This window comes from Anarrhichthys ocellatus, unplaced genomic scaffold (genome assembly GCF_004355925.1).
Source record: "Anarrhichthys ocellatus isolate YVR2014 unplaced genomic scaffold, GSC_Weel_1.0 scaffold8, whole genome shotgun sequence".
Taxonomy (NCBI): Eukaryota; Metazoa; Chordata; class Actinopteri; order Perciformes; family Anarhichadidae; genus Anarrhichthys; species Anarrhichthys ocellatus.
Window position 1 is genome coordinate 688,654 of NW_022280038.1, and position 23,252 is coordinate 711,905.

Sequence of the window (23,252 nt, forward strand, 5' to 3'; positions counted from 1 at the left end):
ATCTATGCCAGATAGAGAATCCATCTCAGAGTGTGTGTGAACTGATCGTCTTCAGTCATTCAAGCTGCACGGACTTATTTGCAAGTGTTTTATTCTTCTCGGACACGATGGGATTTTTAATTTGGAATAACTGTGTAGTCGTGATTTCATGCGACCCTCTCCCTCTCTCCGTCTCTCTCAGACTTCTCTTCTCGTTTTCCGACAGCAAATCCTCCCCATCCCCATCACCATGACAACCAGAAGCCGATGAGACCGTCTATCTTTCTGCTGTCGTAGCTTAATGCTGCACAACTCTGATGCGGTGGGAATAAGAGATAAGGGATAACTTTCATAGTGTTTTGCCCTGTTAAACAGAATTCAACACACCAAGCTGATGTTTTGTCTCTGGGGTTTATATGTTGAAAGGGGAGATAGTATGTAGAGAGGGGCAGTGAAGAGATCACGTGGTCCGATCGTATGTTGAAGAAAAGTAGAGAACTCTTCACAGTTGAGGTTTCCAGAGGCAAAACGCCGTCTGCGGCACGGGGAGATTAAAGCAGCTGGTGCTTTATTTATCAGGAGGGAGGGACGCCGCTGTGTGCCTGCACTGCTGTCAATCCATCAAGATGGCTGTCAGCTTTTTTTCCCTCCCTCCGGCGCTGGTGCTCAAACAGCAGTGCCACGACTAATGGAAACAGGAAATCAAACCATTAACAGGATTTAGTGATGGCCATTTTAATGGCTTCTGAAACTACAAAAAGTGGATTAATGAGCGGAATTGTTATCAAGGTGTCCAAAACAAAACAGACACACGGAAACAAAGATGTTTAATTGCTGCAGTCAGAACGGGATCACAGATCAGATCAGAGGAAAGAGGAGCAACACAGAATTGCACTGATCCAATGCCTCGGGGCCCTGGACCCGCAAGGGGCCAACGTAAACCTCACTGTCTGGCAGTGAGTTTGTGGTAATTGTCATGTTGAAGGCCTTCTCACGGGTCCTGCTTTGATACCCGATCTTGAAGGGGAGGACTAGCGATTTCGACTCTAGTTTGAAGATCTTTTCGTGCTTGTGTGGTAAAAATGTTCCTTAAAAAACCCCAGTCAATAGCGGCTGAGTCCAGATCTCAATCGGATAGAGAATTTGTGGCAGCACTTGACTCACTGACAGAGCTGGAGTGGTTTTATAAAGGAGACTGGGATATCCAGATGTGCAAAGCTTCAAAATAATCATTACTGATTAGTCTGCTGATCCTTTTTTGAATCAGCCATCTGGTCTCTAAGATGTGAGGAAAAAAAAAAGTTTCCATAAAAAAAAAAAAAATAGGATGTTGCACTTCAGAGTATCATTTCTTTTTAGCAATTTGTTCGAGACAAATGATAAAAGCAATTGAAAGACAGAAGATGATTTTTTTTTGTTTATTATGAGAGAAATGTGACTTTACATCACCCCATGGGTGAGAATAAAACATAAATAAAACATTCTTACAAAATGTTGTAATAGATCACAAATGAAACTTCTTTTTTTTGTACATTTGATTTGTTTTATACATAAATCATATTTACATATTTGTCTTTGCCCTTTTTTACATTGTTGGGAATGAAACAAATCTGCACCACTTTTACGGTGCAAAACTCTTCCTTCGTCTCAAAGCAGAGGTATAAATGATCTCTCTCTCCTGAGAAGATGCTCGGCTCTACTCTAGTGCATTTTATCGTTTAAGATTTAAGGCTACGCAGGGTTCACCTGGTGGACGCAACCGTCTCATGGACAGCCCCATCATCATCATCATCATCATCATCATCAGAGAGGGAGTTTCCTGACTCGTGTCTGCTGATTGTCCTTTACAGAGAGAGGTTTGTGGTTCTGCCAGGTCGCTCCCACCGACCGCTATGTCTTCGTTTTTTTTGTTTTTTCCCCACAATAAAGCTGCCGCTGACTGGTTCCACCGAAAATAACCAATTACAATCTCTGACAACTTATTAACTTATTTGTGTCGGCAGTCAATTACAAATGCAGTGGGCAAAATGTCACAGAGCGTGAGAGCCCACTCTCATCACATTATCTCTGTACGGCGATGGATGACCTGCTGAGAAATATAGGTCCATTTCTCACAGCAGGAAGAATATGAAGAAAAAATTGAAGAAAAACAGAGTTTCATACTTTCTAGTTGTTGTTGTGTGAGGGAGGGAACACATTTAGTCACAGGTGCAGTGCTCCCTAGTGGTCAGAAACACACGTAAAGCAACCGAGAAACAAAACAAGAAGCCCATTCCTCTCTGTTTCTTTGACAGGATTACTCCAAAAAGCCATAAACAAAAGACATGAAGCAACTAATTGGCTGGCCTCGTAAGCCTCTTAGAAGACACACTATAATAAAACCAGGCCCGGACACAAAGTCAAATCCTCGACACAGTTAACAGACGAGCACTTAAACACGAGACAAAAGAGGCAGCCGGAAAGCAGTTCAGTGGCGCTGCTCTGTAATTCACCGGAAAATGGTCCTTTTCTTTTTTTAAAACTTCTTCTGTTTTTTACTTCCTACCTGTCCAGCAGGTAGTGCGTGTGTGTGTGTGTGTGTGTGTGTGTGTGTGTGTGTGTGTGTGTGGGGCCCACAATCTGGGCTTAGTGGGGATAAAACACAGGCTTAAAGAAATTAGACACGTTAGACAAGTCACCGTGGGAGCACTACATAAAAGCTACCGTCCCCCGTTTCAACAAAACGCAGCGTCTTTTATGTACTTCAACACGTTATCTCGCTTTGGATCGCCGTTGCTTTTTGTGAGCATCAAATCCCTCGATTTACAAAAAGAAATACAGAATACAAAGATCTCCTTGATTGATATCTCACACTGATTAAAAAAAAGAAAATTGCATGAACATATTTGGACCAAAGTGCTTCACAACACCAATGAGTGTCGGTTAATTTGAAATGATCAGACACTGAGCCGGTTTTCCTGATTAGACGTCCAAACAGAGCGTCATTTGGTGTGTTTACTTCCTCTAACCAGCTGCTTTGTCCCTTGATTAACAGCCCCCTGTATTCTGAAAGCATCAGGCGCGTGCATTCACAGAGTCTATTATCAGAACCGCTGCACTCTCACACACAGGAGCCATTAGTATGCTACCTGCAGAGTTACACGCAATAAAAAAAAAAGAAAAGGAAAAGGAAAGCTCCACTCGTCAGCGCTGGGATGAGATGAGGGCCGCGTAAAAGCCCATTGACAGGGAGATAAAGCAAGGATCAGGCTAATATCCATCCACGGCTCTGAAACACACTAAAGGATATGAATTGATCCATTAGACACCGGAAGATGTCTCTGTCCTTTCATCACTGTTGAGTCTGGAAAAGGAGACGCACGCATCTGAAGAGTTTCACTCCAAAATGGAGATGCTCATTCTTCAAATAAATTAACACGGAGCCAGGGAACACGATTGATGGCATAAAGTCTTTATAGAAGATTACCGAAGGTATTTCAATTCCACTTTAAGTACTAACAGGAGGCAAAATGCGTGGACCAAACCTGCCTTTCAAGCAGTGAGTAAAGGAATGTTTTCCATACAGTAGCATTTCTTTCTTTTGATTGAGACATGTTGCGAGGACACCTGGTTTCGGCAGATTTTCCTCCGTGGCTTCAGTCTTCTGATTAATTGTCAAGAATAGATGATCAGGAGTGATGAGCTTCCAGTGCCACCCGGAGCTTGTTGGCATTCATTTCTATTTCCACTTTTGGCCTTTTGGGTATCGGCTGTGTGTGTTGGTGTGCAACTCTACACCAGGACGGACCGCTGAAAGGCCGGGGCCGCAACAAACACCGGAAAAACTGGAAAAGGCAGCGGAGCCTGAGATGCACTTGGCAGAGCTTGTGAGGGCGGCCTGCTGTGAAACGCTTTCGATTTGATGCTCACAAATTCATGATTCCTCCAAATGAAGAAATGAATCACGTAACCATGGTGTCTTTGGAAAAGGAAACCGAATACCCCAAAATGTGCAGCTATTCCACGTTGCCCGTTTTTCATGCAAGTATGCATGTCTACTCGCGCACAGAATCCCTAAAGCATTAGACTTCCCAGAGACTAAAAGCAGTGGATTTTACGATACAAAAAATAAATCTATTTTCCTGTCTTTTTGTTGCATTTAATGTTAAATTGCTCTACCTCATAATGCGGAGAATAAAAGTCTTTTCAAGGTGCCAAAAAGCCTGGTAGTACACTGCAGTATTACGCATGGAGATGAATGTATTACTACTTGGCAGTAACATATTCCTCCTGAATGGCTGTGACTGGTTGATGATGATGAGGAGGAGGAGGAGAACCACGTCTCTCAGCAGAAGAAGATCTCTCCATCCAGAGGAGGCTCCGGGAGGTGCGAGGGGTCTGAAAGGGGAAGAGAAGAGAGGAGTCAGTGTCACCGTCACAAGAGACCCACCTGTTGTCCCCTATTGTTCTCCAGGGAGAGTTCGTGAGTGAGCAGCATCAGCCTGCCCTCGCCATCATTGACATGCAGCCATCGTTACCTATCTAGAAAAGGTACTTTCCCCGGGAAACGTATCAATGTGTTTCATTGTATGCATCCTCTACTGTTCATGTATTGTTGCCGTTCTATAAATACAGGGAGACGCACAGAAGAACAATAAAAAGAAGTCGGATCCAAACTAACTTTAGGGTGTTAGAGCTCCCAGCTGGGTATCATTTAACAAAACATGACGATACCGTCATCAATAACAGAACCCTTAAAGTGATACCGATACCAAGAGTGTTTCATTCGATCCCTTTTTTTCTACTTTATTTGACAACCAGCATGTGAATGCATACCAGTACCCAGCACTAACAACAGCTTCACAATAAACCTTTCTGACTAATTCAATAACGCAAAGAGAAAATCTTAACTGCATCTCAAAGTCTATGCTAAGCAGGTTTTGATGGCAATGACATTTCAAAAATTGCGGTTTGATTGACGTCTGCCTGCTCTCGTTTTGTATAGATCCAAGTACATTGTACATTAAGTACTTTGATTGAACAGCACACTATAGAGTATAGAGATGAGTACATACTGGGTAATGTTAGTATGCAGTACTACGTATTTGAGACGACACAATGAACTCTAGCATCACAGGACGTAAACCCAGCTAGTGCTAGGACCCAGCAGAGACTGCATCACGCTGACCTGGGGGAAATGGTGAGCGTACGGCACAGTGGACTGTGTGTCTGCTGCACTCACTGCGAGATAAAGGAGCAGCAGAAGATAAAGAGGAAGCCTGATGCAGGCTGACACTTAAAAGCTAAATTTCTTTAAAAATGCATCACCAGACTGTACAGCCATGATAGGCTGAGCAGGCACTGCTGAGTACTTTTTATGGAATTGTTAAAGATGAGGGTCAGTTTTATTGGGTAACAAATGTCTATATATATTTCACACGCTACCACTGTGTCTCGTGGGAATTTAATGCAGACGCTCTACTAATCTAATCTCTACTCTCTAATGTTCTACTGATTTTATAGCTTTTGTCATTGGCAGTTATTCAGAAATATAATATAGGGAAATGTATTATTCAGTGTGTGTGCTAGGTCTTTACATTTCTACAAGTAGAATTATTGAACATATACAGTATGAGCTACTGCTCTTTAAAAGAAAATGGGTGACTTTTATAGGCAATATCTTCATAACAACAAAGTCAAATTGGAAAGCAAACATCCATTTGTTTTGGGCTGGTAATTGGAAATATTTTCACTGGGAACTCCCGTGGCCTAAAGATGCATCTCTGTCACACCTGATCCCATGTCTACAGTGGAGTAACCTTCCCAGCATGCACTGCATCATCAAGCACAAAGAGAAACCTTGAAATGTTGCGCTGAAACATAGGTTCTGTTTCTCGTACAGGAAAAAAAACAGAAGACTTGACGTGGCTATTCTTGTCGTTGACAACAGTAACGCTTAACTTCCAGCCTGCTGACCCACTGTGAGACGCTTAATAATTAAACTAAATGTAAATCCATCCACTTCCTCATATTCACCATTCTCTACCTGCTTCCGGCGTGCTCCCCCCTTTGCCCTTCTTCTTCTTCTTCTCCTTCTCCTTCTCCTTCCCCTCTTTGCTCTTGTTCTTGGCCAGCTGCAGCAGGCTTTTTGACATCTGGCTGTTGGCTTCGCCGCCTTTGAGGTTGGTGGAGGATGAGGTGAAGGGATTGAGGCCTTTCCCTTTGGGCTTAGACCTCAGCAGGGAGGAGGAGGAGGAGAGCTCCGGCGGGTCCAGCTCCAGAGACTGGGAGCTGCTGGGGAACTGGGATTCATCCGACGTCGTAGAGGAAGCCCTCTGGAGGTAAAGGTACGAAAGATGCACGGCTGTTATCGACATCTGTGAGCGCATGTGTATGAAAGGTGCATGTTCAAAGCTTATCGTGAATACAAGAGGAGCATGAAAAGGGTTTAATGGTGGAGAATAACAAAGGGTAAGACTTTCTATGACACCCATGTCGATAATACATAAACATACTTTGAATGCATTGTAATTAGTTATTAATTAGTCACTTAAAAACATGCATTGCTTATAATTTTACATGGCTGTAAGCTGATTTTGATGTTATGTTTATAATGAATTACAGAAAGTGTTACCAAAAACACATTTTGGCATAAAAGCCTGGGAAAATACTAATATAATATATGTAGGATTACCATTCAGCACTGTTTACTCGTCAATACGACGCAGAGGACCGAGGTCCACGCCTCCTAATCCTTCTTTCTTTCAGTTGTAATGTGTAATTTGATGGCTATGTCAGCAGCATTATGACTAACGTAGCACATCTCTGCCACTGTGTCATGAAGTCTACCCGTGGTAGACATCTATGGCCCGACCCTGTACCAGCCACATACTGTTGTATTGGTCAGCTTCACTGACTGCTCCTCTACCTGTTTCATATTTTTTTACTTTGTACTTTTTTAAGCTGCTGAAGCGCCATTGAACGAAACCCAGCATCCCACACAGCTCCCCGAGTGTCGGCCAGAGGCCGAGGGGCAAACGGAGAGGCACGCGTCCCGTTAGCGCTTCTAAAAGAGTCCCCAATCACCTCAGACAGGCGGAGCTCCTCCATGTTGTCGAGCTGCCGCTGCACGGCCTCTCTGTCCCTCTCCAGCTTCCTCTGGGCGTCCCTCAGCCGCTCCAGGTCTTTCTGGTACTCCTCCTTTCTACCCTGCAGGCCCTGCTTCTCCTCCTCCAGCTCCTTTTGCCGCTTCAGGACCTCCTCCTCCTGCAGTGGTTGGAAAAGTGCGTTGACGGATTTATTGAAATGGTACAACTTAAATCGTAGAGCACACCGCATCAGACTAGTGCTGAGCTCCATTACATGAGATTGAATGAATGGGAAGTATATCTAAAAACCCTTTATTTTAAAGTAATACATTCCTTTTCTACCTGAACTTTCTGTTTCATGTTAAATAAACTAAATAAACTGTCAGCTGATTAACTATTGATGCCCATTCAAGCTCAGGTTTAATCCCGTCTCCACCTGTCCACGTCACCAAGAAATACAGTCTTTTGCAATTGCTTTGCCTCAATTTGTCTTTCAATATGCTAAACTTACAACATCGTGTCTATTGAGTGAATCTGAATCACTGTTGCATTTCAAATCATTCTCAATTAATGCCGTCAACCAGTAACCAACCCGCCTAAAAACCATCTCCCCAACATGATACAAACAGCAATCAGTCAGTGACTCAGAAAGGATGTAGACTGAGAATGACTTCTTCACTGGATGATCTGTGTTATTGTTATGTATCAATCAAATGTAAAAAGTCTCAAATCTGGCTTTACACAAATTCGTACAAAGCAAAATATGATTGTGATTGTATTCCCTGCATCAGTTCACTTTTTCTGTCCTGTAAAAACCACAAAGTGAATTTATATTCAAACCGTGATGTAGGTTAAAATACAGAAAGCTCCACTGAACCACAATTCACACTACTGCAAATGTTTGATTACTGTCAACGTTTTGAAAGTAATCAAAAGGAAAGAAAGCGCTTTTGTAGTGTAGCGAGTCAGTTCCGCTCTAAGCATTAAAACTGAGCCAAGGCAATTATAAAATACTGCAGGAGGCTCGTGAGAGCGGCAAACACAGTTTGCAGTTATTTATCTAAAAACGGTTGAGAAACTAACATTGACATTTTGAGGGTGCAGCCGAGAAAGCCTCAACCTGTTGTTTTGCCATTGACAAGTCTAAAACTAAGCTTGTGAGTCATCTGTAGCATGCTAGCTTTAAGCTCATCTCAAGCCATTAGGATGAACCTTTCTACCGCTGCTGCAATGTTTTGTCATCTGCCTCAGTTTGTATTTGAAAAAGACAGTTGAGGGATTTTTTTCATGGTTTTTCAGTCAAAGATGTGTTTGAAGGCAGCCTGCCATCACTGCAGGAAACCCTGCATGTCTTGCACAAACACCACATAGTAATTCATCAGGTAAACTACAGTACAAAGTGAAAACACACTACAGTATGAAACCATGCTACCGTTACAAACGTGGTTACATTGAGAACCAAAGCAACCCAGAAACCTTATTAATAGAACACAGAAGCCATAGTCACCTGTACGTGCACCTGCCCCTCCCTTTCCGTCAGCTGCTGCTCCCTCGTCTCCCACTCCTTCTCCCGCTTCCTCTTCTCCTCGGCGTGAGCCGCCTGCTGCCTCTGCAGCGACGCCAGCTCCTGCCGCTGCTTCTCCAGGCTGCGCTGCTTCTCCTGCTCGATCAGCGAGCTGGGCCGCGAGGACGGCCGCGACGACGACGCGCAGGAGGAGGAGGAGGCAGAGGAGCGCTCGCTCAGGGCCTGCCGCTGGTCCTCGATGAAGCTGTCCTGCTGGACCACCACTGCCTGGGACAGCCACAACCGGAGGAAGATCAGGTCACACACACACACACACACACACACACACACACACACACACACACATCACTCCTGTTTTATTGTCTTAAACATATACTTTTATGTTGACATTGCACCAGATATATTTTGTAATGACAGAAGAATGGTTGTTTTTTCATGGAGGCCGTCTTACCTGCAGGGTGCTGAGCAGGAGATGCAGATTGGAGACACGATGGAGGACCTGCTGGTGGAGAAGAGAAATCACTGAGCATACTCAACTCAAAACATTTATTTGATGTGGTTGTGCTTATCAGTGCACTTGTCTTTGCTTGTTAATGTGCACGGTACCAGAGCTTCATTCAGTAAAGTCCAATGCAATGCGAGTTCACCCGGTGGCCTCTGAGACAAAGCCAGCAATAAACCCGACTTGATGTGCTGAAGTCACCTTTTCTCCATTCAAACGCACGACAAAGATACAAGGTCTACCGAGCATTCAGCTGCCACCGATGTTTACTCGGACACAAAGCGCTCCAATTAGCGCATCCCTGGGAACCGCAGAGAGCAGCATTTAGAACGAGGAACATCTGCAGAAAGTGTTGTTGCATGAAATATAAATGCAGCATGGCCTCGATTGCTGTCTGTGTAACAGGTACAGGATGGATAAGTGATCAGAATGTACAGGAGCAGCATCCTTTGCAGGTTAAAAGAAAATGCACTTTGTATTTTCTGTTGGAATAGTTTCTTGGAACTGTCCTTGGCCTGTTTAGTATTTCAATCATTAGTGCAGCTTTTCAGAACTTCTACATTGTTTATTTATAGAAATAGTGTTCGTGTTAAATGGAGACCTTTTTCACATTATCGTCTTTTCTCCTTTTGGAACAGAATGGAAACCAGTTATTTATAAATGTGGACCTTAAGAGAAATATCTTCACAGCTTTCGGATGGATTGCCAAGAAATCTCATCCACGTGTAACATTGGATGAATCTTAATGACCTCGGTGGTTTCCTCCAGCACACCAGGAGGTCAATGTTTTTTCTCTTAATTATTGAAATATCTTTACATCTACTGGATGGATCGGCATCAAGATTTGTACACACATTCGTGGTCCCCAGAGGCTGAATAATAATAATAATAATAATAATAATAATATAATAATTGTGGGCAGGTTAGCATGCTAAAGTTAGCGTTTAGCTCAAACCACGGCTGTGCATATAAGTACAGCTTCACACAGCTGCTAGCATGGCTGTGGCACTGATGTGATTTTTCCATATCGGTAAATTCTGCTGCTACTGTACATGCGCTGGTTAGCATGCTTGCTTTATTCTCATGAATAATTCTCTTTAATCATATTTTTCATTTGAAAATTCTTCTTAAAGCTTAATCTTAAAGACTGCTGTTATTAAATAACATCTTCCTTTTACAGTTTACTTTGCCTGCCACACGTGTTTTTTTGCCATTTTTGTTTTTCTTTATTATGCATCTATGTTTCTACCAACTAATACCACTAATAATACAAACAACTACTACCACTGCTCCTATTACTACTATCTCACTTGATACATTCATTATGATAGAAACACAGAGTTTGGACGGCTCCCATGTAAGCAGCAGCTCTAATTAAGTTGGAGATAGGAAGTCGGCGTTACCTCACTGTTCCTCTTCAGTAGCAGGTTGGCGTTTCCTCCCTGCACACAAGCACAAACACACACTTAAGTACTGTGCTGCCAGAGCACAGCGATGCACTCACATACAAACACACACACACACACACACACACACACACACACACACACACACACACATGCACACGCACACACACGCACACATTATCTAGTGCATACCACAGTGTGTGTACATTATGTGGACAGTGCATACTGTTCAGCGTACAGTACTGAATGTGATTACAGCTGCACATGTGGGTGTGCTGTAAAAATCGAGTTGTATCAGGGTATGATAATGCACGACACGGCAGTCTTACACTTACTGCGTTTTCAATAGGGAGGGCTTAAACAGCTCGAAGAATTTATTATGTAATTTTCAAAGAAACCCAGGAACTACTGTGAATATAATCGAAAGCGGAATGCTTAGATGAACTCTGCATTGTCTTTAATGATCATTGAGACTTCTGCAAACACTCCCTTCTTTTACTGCTGAGCCCCCTCTGAAGTTTGGCTCTATGCCCAGGACGAAATGTAAATACAAATCAAGCCCTGCTCTTTTGTTCGGACAGCAGAATGAACAGGGAATGGAAGTACAGTAGCCTGGCTCCACTAAAACATTAAAGACACAATCATGTGCAGTCCAGCTGCTGGATATCTGCAGGATAAACGACTACAGAGGCTAGCATCCAGGGAAGAACAGCAACAGCTGCACCCAAAGGCCGCCCATTCATTTTCATCCACTATTGAATTCTCATGCAACTGATGGTCGTCATTAGCAATGGGCCCTTTGCAGGAAGAGTCAAGAGGCTAATTCACTGGAGGGAGAGAACTGGCTAAATTCGACTTAATGGCGTTGTTAATGTTGGAGGACAAATGCACCCCCACACACGGCCTGCGGGGTTCTCATTGAGGCACGGGGGAGTAGCGGCTTTCGGAGTCAAGAGTAATTGGCAGCTGAGATGCCGACCTTCTTTAAAACGCTGTCGGACTCCGTCCTGCGCAGATCTCCCGCCGTATCCTCGCTCTCATCGCCGTCTCCACCTGGCAGAAAGGGAAACGACAGGAGAGAAGATGAACCAGGCGGCAGATTGATCCACGTTCAGATCTACTGAAGCACAACAGTATTATATAATATATATTATACAACAAAATGTATACTCTTTGAACTAAAAAATAATAATTTAGTGCTGATTTTGTTGATAAAAAATATAAAAATCTCATGTTTTTGTGTTCATTTATTCATCATTTTTCTAATACTTGCTCTGTTTGTCATTTCCTGTCTCCTCTACTCAAACAAATCCCTTCATCAAATTTGTAACCAAATTTAAACTACATCTAGTATGTGGTTGAGCTGACGCCACACATCTCTATTAGTACATAGCATTAGTTTATATAACGTATCGATTGTTTGACATAATGTTAATATTTTTGTCCATGTCTGGTTTCTAAATAGAGGGTAAAATATGTTTTAAAAGCATCACACTGATGAAAACGTTCTGTAGTTCTGCAGGTGCTGCTACTGATGTAAAAGTCTGGAGCTGGAATGGTTCAATATCTGCCACAGTGCCAGTAGAGTCCCACTCTGAGCCCTCAAGCCACCAGTTCAGAGGGATCGCCCCAGGCACCGGCACTGCTGCCCAAGTCCCCGTCTAAAACTGCACTGAACAGGGGCATTGTGGGAAAAGTGCTGGGTGTGGTGCCCTGCTGCGATAAAACTCAGCGGCGCACTCGTCTGCAGAATCTCAACCAAATAGCAAGCACGCAGCGGCGGACTCACTCCTGCTGCTGTGCATCTGGTGGCTGTCGAAGCCTCCGAAGGTCTCGGCACGACGGGGCAAACACACCGCCCCCGCTACCCCTCCCTCCTGGACGCTGGCTATCGCCCCGCCCAGGCTGCCGTTCACCAGCCCCTGCAGCGTCTCCACTGTCACACAGAGAGAGAGAGAGAGAGCGAGAGCGAGAGCGAGAGCGAGAGAGAGAGAGGGGGCAAACATCAATGTCAGTAACTGAATTATCCCGGCTAACTGTGTTACAGCTCTGCACTGATGAATCCTACGAGGCACTTCTGCTTTCAACCTGCTACTGGCTCCTGTTGCTTAGCAACTATTGACAAGCTGTTTGAACCACAGAGCTCTTTTACTGAAAGTTTAAACATCTTAACCATCTGAAATTACTATTATTATTAATCTCTGGCAAGACAGTGTATATGTATAAAGACCAGGCAGCTCTGTGACCTCTGCAGGGGAAATACGGAGAAAGACACGTTGCTGGTGGATGAGAACGTGCAGTAAAACACGACAACCTCAGAAGAAATGACATCACTGATGCCAATTCACATATCAAACAAGGACAACTACTGCCCCAGGCGTTCGAGGGAGGTGTAGCTAAAGCTGAAGTTCTCCTATATACATCATACTTCCGTGCATTAGAGCTGCAAACATCCCTTTGTTATATGTCCACTTGATCAGCTACTTACACCTTTTACGTGGAACACTCTTTGCCTGCAGCAGTGCTTGAAAATCCATTAAGGGCTCGCTGCATCTGTGCGTTTCTCAAGTTTTGAGCATCAACAACAGTATGTTCTTATTCAGTGAGTGCGTAGTATTTAGAATGCTAATACGGTACATCTAATATACCAAGTAATAGCACTTTATTATTGCACAATACCACTTCTACATCTTTTTCAGTCAATAATATGCTACTTTTTTTCTTTTTAAAGAAAGCAGGAATGCTGTTCTAAAGACTAAAAAAAACATATTTTTGTTTTCTGCTAGGTTGAGTGTCTAGTGAATCTTTCATGATCTGAAGCTTCATTTTTCAGTCAGCAAAACATTGACAGACCCGCTTGTTTAAATTCAACTTTTCTCCACATTTCATTCTCTCTTTGTCAAAATATACTCCGTTCACTTCTGGGCTCATGCTGCTTCCCTCTCATACACATTTGATGAACAGGGCGGAGGAATAAAATCCTAAAATATACTCTGACTCCTTTAATGTCTCCTCTCACACGGGAGTGTGTCTGAAAGGTTTTAAATATGATTGGACATTTGTCGTAGTTGACAGAGCCTCATGCGCTCATGCGTCTTATGACTGTAAGGACGTTTTCAGCTCTAATCAATTCCCATGAATACATGGGTGGAAAATGAGATGAGGTCTGCAGTTTAATTCAGTATAATCATTCTGCGTTATTGTTCAGAACACAGATCAGTACATACATTATGCACACGGTCTTACCTTCCTGCAGGGCATCCGACATGATGGACGCCCCCCTGGGTGGCTCCAGGCTGCAGGCCGACCTGAAGAAAGGCTGGACCTGCCGGTAGACCTCCTCGCCTGGGTTCAGAGGCTCCCACATCCCCCTGAAGAGCTGCACCTTCTCCTCCAGCAGAGACATGATCTCTGTGTCCTTCTGCCTCAACAGATCTGACCAGCAGAGTAAGATGGGAAGGAAAGACAAAGAGAATGATGGTGAAGAGAAATTTTTTGTGGTAATTGTAGCAAAAGTTTCCTCTTTTTCTTTTCCGCGAACGCTGTAAATGTGTTTCCCTCACCTCGCATCTCCTTGGCCTTCGTCTCCAGTTGTCTCTTGTCATCTTCCGTCTCACTGGGAATCCCTTCGTCTTCATCTTTCTCCCTGTCCAACCAAGGAAGAGAAAAATATTAGAAATCTGGTAAATAATCATCTACATCTTTCTAAATCACTTACAATATCTACGTATGAATCTACAAGCAGGGATAAAAAACATTTAAGTCAGAAATGAATGACGAAAATTCAGCTATTTCTTTATTTTCTGACGATTTACAGACTAACCAGTTCTTTTAGGAAGGATTACTGGAATAGTCATTCACTTCAGCACTTCAGTGTGTATAACACCGACACGACCAACATTGAGAGAGTCAAAAATTTGATGTTTTTTGGTTGAAAAGAACTGTTTGTTTTTATCTCCTCCATTCCTGCCAGTAGCCTGATCTTGATTTTGTATTTTGACAGAAGTCAGACTGGAAAATAATAGAGAAATAAAATAGAGAGAGAGAGACAGAGAGGTAAATCTCTCTCCTTCCCGCTGGCTGCAGTGGAATAATCCTCTGCTTATAGTGAGCTGCCCTTGAAGCCAATCCAGCATTAGACTGTCCCTGAGTACATCCCATCCCCAGGTAGAGTGGCGCTAATCCTCCTGACAGCAAAGTGCTCTGTCGCAGCTTACCGTTTATTACTGGAGAACTGGGCTGGGTCTAACTCCTGGGTTACAACACAGATATGCCGTGGATGAACCCTAAGAGGCCAATACTGAGTGTGAAGCACGATCTGTGCAGTTTAAGTAATGGGTTGAAGTAAATGGGGCCAGTGTATTCTGAGGCAAAATCGGAGTACAAAAAGCATTCATTGAAGTATTAGCGAAATGCCCTGAATGTTGTTGTAAGTAAAAACACCTAAGCACATAAATAAATCCCACTTACATGGACTGCATGGCCTCCTGGATGAGCTGCATCCAGGTGTTGCGTTCATCCTTGGAGCTGGCCAGGACCTCCATCATCTCTGGCTTCTCGATGCCCGCGGTGATGAGGAAGAGGCCGCGCTCTTCGTTGGCCACCTCCCTCACGATCAGCTTCTGGAGGGAGATGACCGTGGAGCGCTGGTCCTACGGTGAGGGAAGGGTCAGAAAAGAAGGGGAGGGGATTGATGGAGGCAAGGAGGGAGGAGGAGAATTAAAAAAAAAGAAAGAGAAAAGATGACAGTGGGAGGGTCGACGAGGAGGGAAGACAAATGTCGAGGGTGGGGAAGGCAGGAAGAAGAGTGGGTTGAAGCAGGAGGGAGTGAAAAGGAGGGGGAGAGAGGGTAATTATGGGAGGAGGATGATGGGAAAAGGAAATCAGGGGAATAAAAGCATGCCAAAAACAAGTGCAGTGAAGACGGAAGGATAGATAGATTCAAAATAAAAAGTACGATTGCAGGGGGAAAGGGGAGGGAAGAAGAGAAAATGAGATTCTGGTTAATGTTGCATCCTTAAGGCTGCAAAACAGAGAAAGCACAGTTAAATAAGCTAACACCACAACCCGCTGTTTCATTTCTACTCTATCCAGTAAAACTCCGACGTTGTAAACCACATCCCAAAGTTTTAGCAGTAATCTCGTCTTAAGTTTAAGGATGGCTTCTTTATACTGTAACTGTGCTGTGGAATAATGGGAACAAAATCCACAGCTCTCGCTCTGTGCAGAGATGAATTTAAAGTTTAAAACAAGGGAAATCGAGTGCGCATCTTTAGTCAGGAGTCTTTTTTTGTACAAACTCCCATCTTTGTTTTACTAACCGTCAACTGCACCTCAACAAAGGAAAGAATTCATACTAAGAAGACCATCTCTGGATGAAACCCACTTGATTCGTCTAACTCCGACTCCCGGAGTCTCACATCAGTTTCACACAAATCCATTCTATCTTCTGTCCAGGTGACCTTTGACCTGGTTGTTACAAGCGGCTTTGTACTATTGGTGATCCTCAGAACTGAAGCTTGTGAACCTGGTTCACATGGCCGCCCTCCATTCAAAACCACATGTTGCTCCTCTTTTCAATGTCGACGGCCTCAACTCAAACATTCCAAGCTTTTTTATAATGATGGATGTGATTGTTATGCCACAGACCTGCCTCTGTTTTCATTACCCCTACTTTGTGTGTGTGTGTGTGTGTGTGTGTTCCATTAAGCTGTGAGTCCTGCAAACATGGAAAAAAAACAACTCCAACCTATATGATTCATCACAGTTGGGTTAGATGGCGAGATCCAGAGCAGCTTTATTAGGTGCGGATAGCTCGCTAGCCAGAGGCAGGAAATATTACACAATGGGTACGCTAAGCGGGCCAGCTAATGCTAACAGCAACAACAGTGGGATAGGAAAATATGAAACCAACATCTTTGGCCTTTGGCGGTGATCTTTATTACCGGAGAGATGGAGGGAAAAAGGAGGGAACAGCGGAAGGAAGGAGAGCGAGAAGAGGAAGGCATAAAGAGAGATATGACAGCGGGGATCTTACCAGCATGGCGAAGACATATTTCTGGTCTTTCTCTTGGAGGAAGACGAAGACGTCCGACAGCAGCAGAGCGTGTACATCTGGAGAACAGCCAGGAGAATAGTGGTTGGATAAGTGAAAAGTTAGAAAACATGTTTACAGAGAGAATTTGCGGTCCCCTCACCCTTCAGTCTCCCCTGGCTGTTCTTCAGCTGCAGCACTCCATCGTGGATCAGCCTCCTCCTCAGCAGATCCTCTCTGGCAAAGATCTGGCCACTCTTCGTCATCATGATGGACTTGATGTCCATGCGGCCATGGAAGTCCTTCAAGCGGTGTCTCTTCTCGTGCTCGTTCACCTTGCTATCGACCGCGGCAATCACCTCCTTCACCAGCCGGACAGCGTCCGTCAGGTCCTCGTGGTCTTTCTCGCCTTCTGCGTTCGACACGCGAGGAGAGAGAGAGGTCAGACAGGCGACTTGAACAAATGTCTCGGGTTAGATTAGACCCGACACCTGATAACCAGTGGGGCAGTAACCAAAGCCTACTCTTGATACGTTTCATTGTTTTAATGCGAGGAGTTACGATTTTAAAAAAAGTTGTATTTTCTTGCTGGTGCAAAACCAGCAGAAGCACAAAATGCAGGCAGAGAGAGCAACTGGCAGAGAAGGGTGAACCAGCATCTGCAAGGCCGCGGAGTTCGGGAGACTGGTGGTGTTCTTGTGGGTACTGCGATATTCAAATTTCACAAGGAGACTTCTCCTTGAGCGAGACTTGGACACTATAATAAACAAGACCAGATCAAGCGAAAGGCTAAGAAAAGCATTTTATTTCTCTGTAGGTGTTTCCATAATGTCATCAGGCACTTAAATAACAAACTGAACCTGTCAGTGGCAAAAACAAGCTCTTTTAGTGAACGCAACGTTACATTGACGCTGCCCAATCGCCCTCACAGCTAGTTTTGCGGCTTATCTCGCTTAGTACTGGACCAATTTCAAAGATAAGATATGAAAAATACCGAAGTTTCCCTTTACTCAAAATAAACATACCGTGATTGTTTTCCACAATTAAGCGAGAGTAATAAAAAGGAGGTCAGAGGTCAGAGTCAGGTACACATCAGTAACCTTGGAGTTTTCACAGAGGAACTACTTTTTACATGAATTCATTTAGGATTAAAATCTGTAGCTCTGCACTCTGACAAAAGCCCAAGAGTCAATACTTCTCTGATACACACGTCTTGTTTATATAGTGCACTTGGGTTCCAGACATGACTATGTAACATTTTTTCCCTGAAGTGGAATATTTCCCTCCTGTGGTTATTAGTACCTCAGTGCTCCTGAGCACCAAAATACTATCAGTAAATGTGAGCGTGCCGTGTTATTTCCACTCAGTATATATCAGCGTTGGCAGGAGAGAGTCCTCTTAAAGCACCTTGGGGATTAAGGCAGAGCTCCCCCGTCCCACATAGAACTATAAACAGGCTTTTGGGAGGGATTAGAGTGAATGTACTCAGTGGGAGGCCAGCCGACGAGAGACACTTTAAATCAGATATAAATAGAGTGTGAAATATATCAGCTCCTCAAAGTATATGTTTGATCTATTATCCTAAAAAACACCTATCCAACATAGGTCTCATTTTTCTCAAAAAATATTTGTGTGAGAAATTCAAATTTTCAGGAGCTTTCCTAGAACAAGTGACACGTTGGCGTGGGTTGTTTCCCAGTACTACGACTGAAGTAGGCTGAACTGTATGGGAAGAAGTGAAATTAAAAATGTTTAGCTCAATGCGTCTGTTCTCAGGATCAACATGATGTGGCAAATATGAAATACCTTCTTCATAATCGTGTGGATGTTGAAACTGTATTTGATTTTGCTTTTGTATTTCTTCATGCAATGTATTTTTATATTTATTATATAAATCATTAATCCACCAAGTGATTTAAGTCAAGACAATGCTTTCCATTAGCTTGACCTTTACACTTTTTTATGGATTCCACAGACACATATTCTGGGCTGTGCAAAAATGTGCTTCTCAACAAGTCTTGAGACTTCACTTCCTTAAAAGAGAACCATCGTGCCTAAATGCTTAGATGTGGTTTGATTTGGTTCTCTGATGATCTATGAGCCAGCAACATTGTTCTTGGTACTCATGCTGTGATTGGCCTTATTCTGTCCGGCTTTCTGCCACTTGTTCATGGGGAAATCCTTCAGATCCAAGTATAATTAGCGCAACTCCTTTACCGCTTTCAAATCCCTCTTTTGCTTTAGATGGAGGGTTAGAATCTTGATGTAGTATCACAATACATTTTACCCATCTACTGACCTAACTGCTTTGTTAGCCAGGTATTATAGTCTGTGTAGTCGCCAGCGTCGTCCCAATTAAAACCAACTTCCTCCTTCCACTTTCCCCAATCCACATTGTCATGTAAACAGTAAAGGCCGGCAGGAAGCTAACCTTTAGTGTGCTGCAGCATTCTCTGAATTAGCACCGGGTACTTTGTTATCCTCTGGGTCACCAGCAAGATGCATTCTGGGATACCAAGCCTCCGCACAATGCTGCTACTCATCTTTTTCTGAAAAAACAAACAACAAGTGCTTTAGTGAAACAAGCCCACGCAACAGGTGGCTCTAAACAATCAACATAAACTTAGAACTCATTTGCTGTAGAACAATACAGTAATATTACTGAAGAAGGTGTTTGCTGTGATTATGGATATGACAGCTACACAACCATAGAAGACAATGGAAGAACTAACGCCTCTGAAAAACACAAAACGGTCTCAAAGGTTTCGTGGCTTTAATACAAATGCTTACGTTTACGGTACTGATTGAAATGCAAAAGACTAAAAAACAAAAGTAAAGTGAGACAGAACATAAGTCTCACTCTATAGAACAGAGTGTTTCTGAGACATCTATTCAGCAAAAAACAATTATGTCTGGAAAACCAGACTTCTACTCCAACAAACAAAGGCAACTTCTCCGAAAAGTAACACTTTTGTAGGATATATTTGCGATGAACATATGGCTGAAAGAGTCTTACTTTGATAAAGGCCTTGAAGCGTTTGTCTTTGGTCAGGAGGTCCTTGTAGAAGTTCACGGCTTCGTTGTGGCGGCTGCAGAATCTTCCATAAACCCTCTTCATGCTTTCGCCGTTGCACCCTGAGAACTGGAGCAGAATTTCACAGCCATGAATACACAAAACAAATAATGGTAGAGCAGAGCAAAAAAAAAAAGGCTAAGCCAGAAAGCTAACACTGTAAGTAGTAGGGCTCTAACTTCTATTTCAAGTTGGAACTCAGTTGTTAAGTTTCAAAACTTTAAAGGTAAGCTGGGAGAACAATATTTAAAGAACGTGTAACTTTACATTAGAGGTGTATGTATGCATGCTGCATACTAAAACATGGGCATTAGCTAAGGATTCAACCCATTGATATTATTTTTCCCAGAGCTAAGGACTGCTACCCTTTTCAACGGTGCTGAAACCTGGAAACAGGAGTGTACAGCCAAGCTGTGCGATGCTAGATGTAGGAACAGAGGTGCTTTGAGCTGAATGGCCAAAATGATCATGCACAGCTGAGGCTGATGGGAATGTTATTTGTTTTGCAGGTATTTGGTCATAAACCAAAATATTGGAAACACTGAAATGTCGACCGGAAGGAAAAGTTAAGGGATCACCAAAGTCATGATTGTCCACAAAATGTCACGGCAATCCATCCAATAGTAGTTGAGATATTAAAATAAGTAAATTCATGATGCGGTATTACAATTTGGGGACCTGAACCCTCTTCACACCAGCCCCTCCCTCCTCTAACCTGGCTGACCAGGATGTCCCCTATCCTGTCAATGATGAAGCCTCCCTCCGAGCTCCCCTCCTCCAGCTGGCTCTCCCTCTTCCTCTCCAGGAGCCGGAGGAGGTGCTGCGTGTGGAGCTCCAGCAGCTCGTCCAGAGCGGGGAACAGCTTCTCCACCGTCTGCAGCTCCAGCTGCACCTCCTTCTGCAGGCCTTTGCTGTAGACCTCGGACATGATGCGCAACGTCCGGATGTGGTGCATCTCCGTCTGCATCAGCTCTGAAGAACACAGAGGGAAAAAATTACCTAAGCAGCACTCTTTATACCATTCCACATATCTGTGCCTCTGCATGATTCTACTTCGGAGGTCTTCAGGCAGTTTCGTGGCATGAATGTGTGTGTCACTGAATACCTTGTGTACATATAGAAATATGCTTTTCAGAATCCTCAAATCAAAAGCTCGAGACATCTCAAACAGTAAGTAAATCAATGAATATTTTAAACTCTGTAGTCTCAATAGACCACTGAGACTTGTAGATGCAACTAGCTGTAGACTGTATATGCTCCAGCTATTCCTACACTTAGTTAACTAGTTAAGTAATGCCATATACAGATGTTTCAAGTCATTTCCATTCTTTTTGATTAAAAATAGCAGCAGTAGAGACTAAATTGCAGAAACACTTAACAGCTGCACTTTTTTAAACTTCCTTATTAACATGTTCCTTTATTTCCCATGAATTTCTTAAGATCTAATTAAAAAGTGTATTCTGGTAAATCAAATGTACCATAGATCACGTCCTGTCTCTTCACCAGCTCTTTGTCCAGCTGCTGCCGGTACTGCTGCTCCGCACATAAACTCCAGGAGTCAGCTTCCAGCTCCTTGGCCTCTGCCTCAAACTCCCCCATCAGCTGGCCGTCCATCATCTCCGTCCCTGCGCCAACAACACAACTTAACTCACAGCTCAAGTAATATTTTCTGTAACATTTTATGAATTTTTGAAATATTTCTTGAAAATTATAACTATGTTCTTTTTTTTTTTTTTTTACATCGCTCTAGTTCCTGTTTAAATTATTTCTTGACAGAATCTGGTAAGTAAAGCTACTTCGTGAACATTTGCTATATCCCGTTCCTATGTGGACTGCATTTATTTTCTTTTATTTATTTTTACTATTCACTCACGCTGACAATACTGTTACTGTAGTATGAAAATTCATTATCTTTAATAATCTGATTTTGTTTCAACTTTGTTAGTTATTCACTCAGTTAATAAAGACTCTTCGATCCCAACTGACCGGCAGCTGTGTTGGGTAGTCAGATCAATGGTGTGTGTGCGTGCGTGCGTGCGTGCGTGCGTGTATTAACCTTCATCAGTGAGTGATTCCATGGACTCTGTGACCTGGTTGGTTCTGTTGAGGGAGTCAGTAGACTGGGAGAGATACCGCAGGCCTTTAATGGGCATTTCGTCGAACACCGGACTGAATATAGAGATAATAATAATGAAAAAACAAACACAAAATTACAACCAAAAACACCCAACGAGCTGATTAAACACATGTGGTGCACTTCAGATGCAGTGGTCAAATAAAATGTCAACAAATCCAAAAAGGCCACAAAATGGCTAACAGAAACGTTTTGTTTCATTTAAATAGAAATGTGATTATCCGAGAGCCCTCGCATCATTGCATACACCGACAAACACACACAGCAGCTCACCCAGCGATGTTGCTTATGGAGAGACTCTTGGAGAGGTTGTTGCCATGGAAAGCCATGATGCTGGTGTGTCTCCGTGATGGGTTCATCAGGGAAGAATGGTCTTCGGGGGACAAGATTGCAGACCAGGGGCGCTCCCTTGTCCCACCAGCTGGACCAGAGACAGATACATTATAGGAGATTAATACTGTACTCATCACTGTGCACTATACCGGGCGACAATGAACGTTAAGTATATGCACAAGTGCCTTCAACCTGCATTCTCTCTAATGGCCAGCAGGGGGCGACTCGTCTGTTTGCAAAAATAACTCAGATTGTTTAGAAGTCTTTAAGGAAATGAGCTCTAGTTAGCCTTCAGAGAATTGGTTTGGGCCGTTGAGGATCCTGTAATGATTTAACTGATCTAAAACAAGAAGACATATACTAAATCTGGAGGTACTGGTGGTGTTGTATGACAGTGGCAATGTTTCTAGATATATCTCCTGTTCACTTTGAAAAAAACTAGTGATTTTGACTGATTCCCTTGATGTTACAACAGCCCTTAAACTTGTTGTGAGTGAACAAGAAATAGAAATGGAGTGCAGAAACTTGGTTTAGTTAAGTTATCTGCAAATGATTGCCAAAAAAACACGTAATGTAAAAACATCTTTAATCAATTTTGGGATCAAATCTGCAGATGAGAACTGGAAATGAAGACATGAAAGAGTTTGGTTTGACACTCACATTTGTTCCTCATCGTGACTGTAGGAAAAGTGCTTGAATCTGGTACTGCAAACTGCTGTTTGGGCAACTGGTTCGAAAAAAACAGAGCAAAAGCACAAGCGAGGAGTTCAAATCAATATTGTCTGCAGGACAGCAGAATACTACGGAATCTGTGGTGGAGTTACTCTCGGGGAACTTTTACCTTCATCTTCACCTTGGCACAAACAGGCAGGCTGTCCCTGCAGCTCTTGTGGACGGAGGCATTACAGTCTGGAAAGAAAAAAAGCATCAGAACGCTCAGTGAGTGCTATGAGCACGGTGGTGGGGGTGTCAAGGGTGCGTGGAAAAGGTGGGGGCTAGAAATTCTGACTGGTTTTTCATAGCCGGCCAGGAAACTCCACCAGCCCACTAATGAAAGCCAGACTGGAGCAGAGCATGTGATGCAATCGAGGGGTAATACTGCTCGTGGCCGAAGGAGAGAGAAAAAAAAAAAAAGGAGGGAGAGATCGGCTGAGGAATGGCACACACTCACACACACACACACCCACACACATTAACAT

The 23,252-nt window shown here is 43.3% G+C and overlaps 1 protein-coding gene across 9 annotated transcripts in view; it reads right to left on the bottom strand.

Moving 5' to 3' along the window:
• Nucleotides 1-1,383: 1,383 nt before the first annotated feature.
• Nucleotides 1,384-23,252, bottom strand: part of akap13 (A-kinase anchoring protein 13) — a 93,394-nt gene continuing 71,525 nt past the window's right edge. For 4 of the 9 annotated variants that reach the window (XM_031848725.1, XM_031848726.1, XM_031848720.1 and 1 more), the window contains 21 exons: nucleotides 22,895-22,962; nucleotides 22,714-22,780; nucleotides 21,994-22,141; nucleotides 21,643-21,755; nucleotides 21,065-21,211; nucleotides 20,302-20,558; nucleotides 19,530-19,655; nucleotides 18,945-19,062; nucleotides 16,677-16,925; nucleotides 16,517-16,593; nucleotides 14,950-15,131; nucleotides 14,043-14,125; nucleotides 13,726-13,914; nucleotides 12,269-12,415; nucleotides 11,459-11,532; nucleotides 10,477-10,515; nucleotides 9,023-9,073; nucleotides 8,554-8,838; nucleotides 7,045-7,227; nucleotides 6,005-6,293; nucleotides 1,384-4,356 (listed from right to left, as the gene is read on the bottom strand). In XM_031848725.1, the coding sequence (XP_031704585.1) occupies nucleotides 4,304-4,356; nucleotides 6,005-6,293; nucleotides 7,045-7,227; nucleotides 8,554-8,838; nucleotides 9,023-9,073; nucleotides 10,477-10,515; nucleotides 11,459-11,532; nucleotides 12,269-12,415; nucleotides 13,726-13,914; nucleotides 14,043-14,125; nucleotides 14,950-15,131; nucleotides 16,517-16,593; nucleotides 16,677-16,925; nucleotides 18,945-19,062; nucleotides 19,530-19,655; nucleotides 20,302-20,558; nucleotides 21,065-21,211; nucleotides 21,643-21,755; nucleotides 21,994-22,141; nucleotides 22,714-22,780; nucleotides 22,895-22,962 (2,945 nt within the window). In that variant the 3' untranslated portion in view covers nucleotides 1,384-4,303. Of the gene's footprint in view, nucleotides 4,357-5,994; nucleotides 6,294-7,044; nucleotides 7,228-8,553; nucleotides 8,839-9,022; nucleotides 9,074-10,476; nucleotides 10,516-11,458; nucleotides 11,533-12,268; nucleotides 12,416-13,725; nucleotides 13,915-14,042; nucleotides 14,126-14,949; nucleotides 15,132-16,516; nucleotides 16,594-16,676; nucleotides 16,926-18,944; nucleotides 19,063-19,529; nucleotides 19,656-20,301; nucleotides 20,559-21,064; nucleotides 21,212-21,642; nucleotides 21,756-21,993; nucleotides 22,142-22,713; nucleotides 22,781-22,894; nucleotides 22,963-23,252 lie in introns of all 9 variants that reach the window. The other 5 variants (XM_031848722.1, XM_031848723.1, XM_031848724.1 and 2 more) reach the window with 5 other exon arrangements.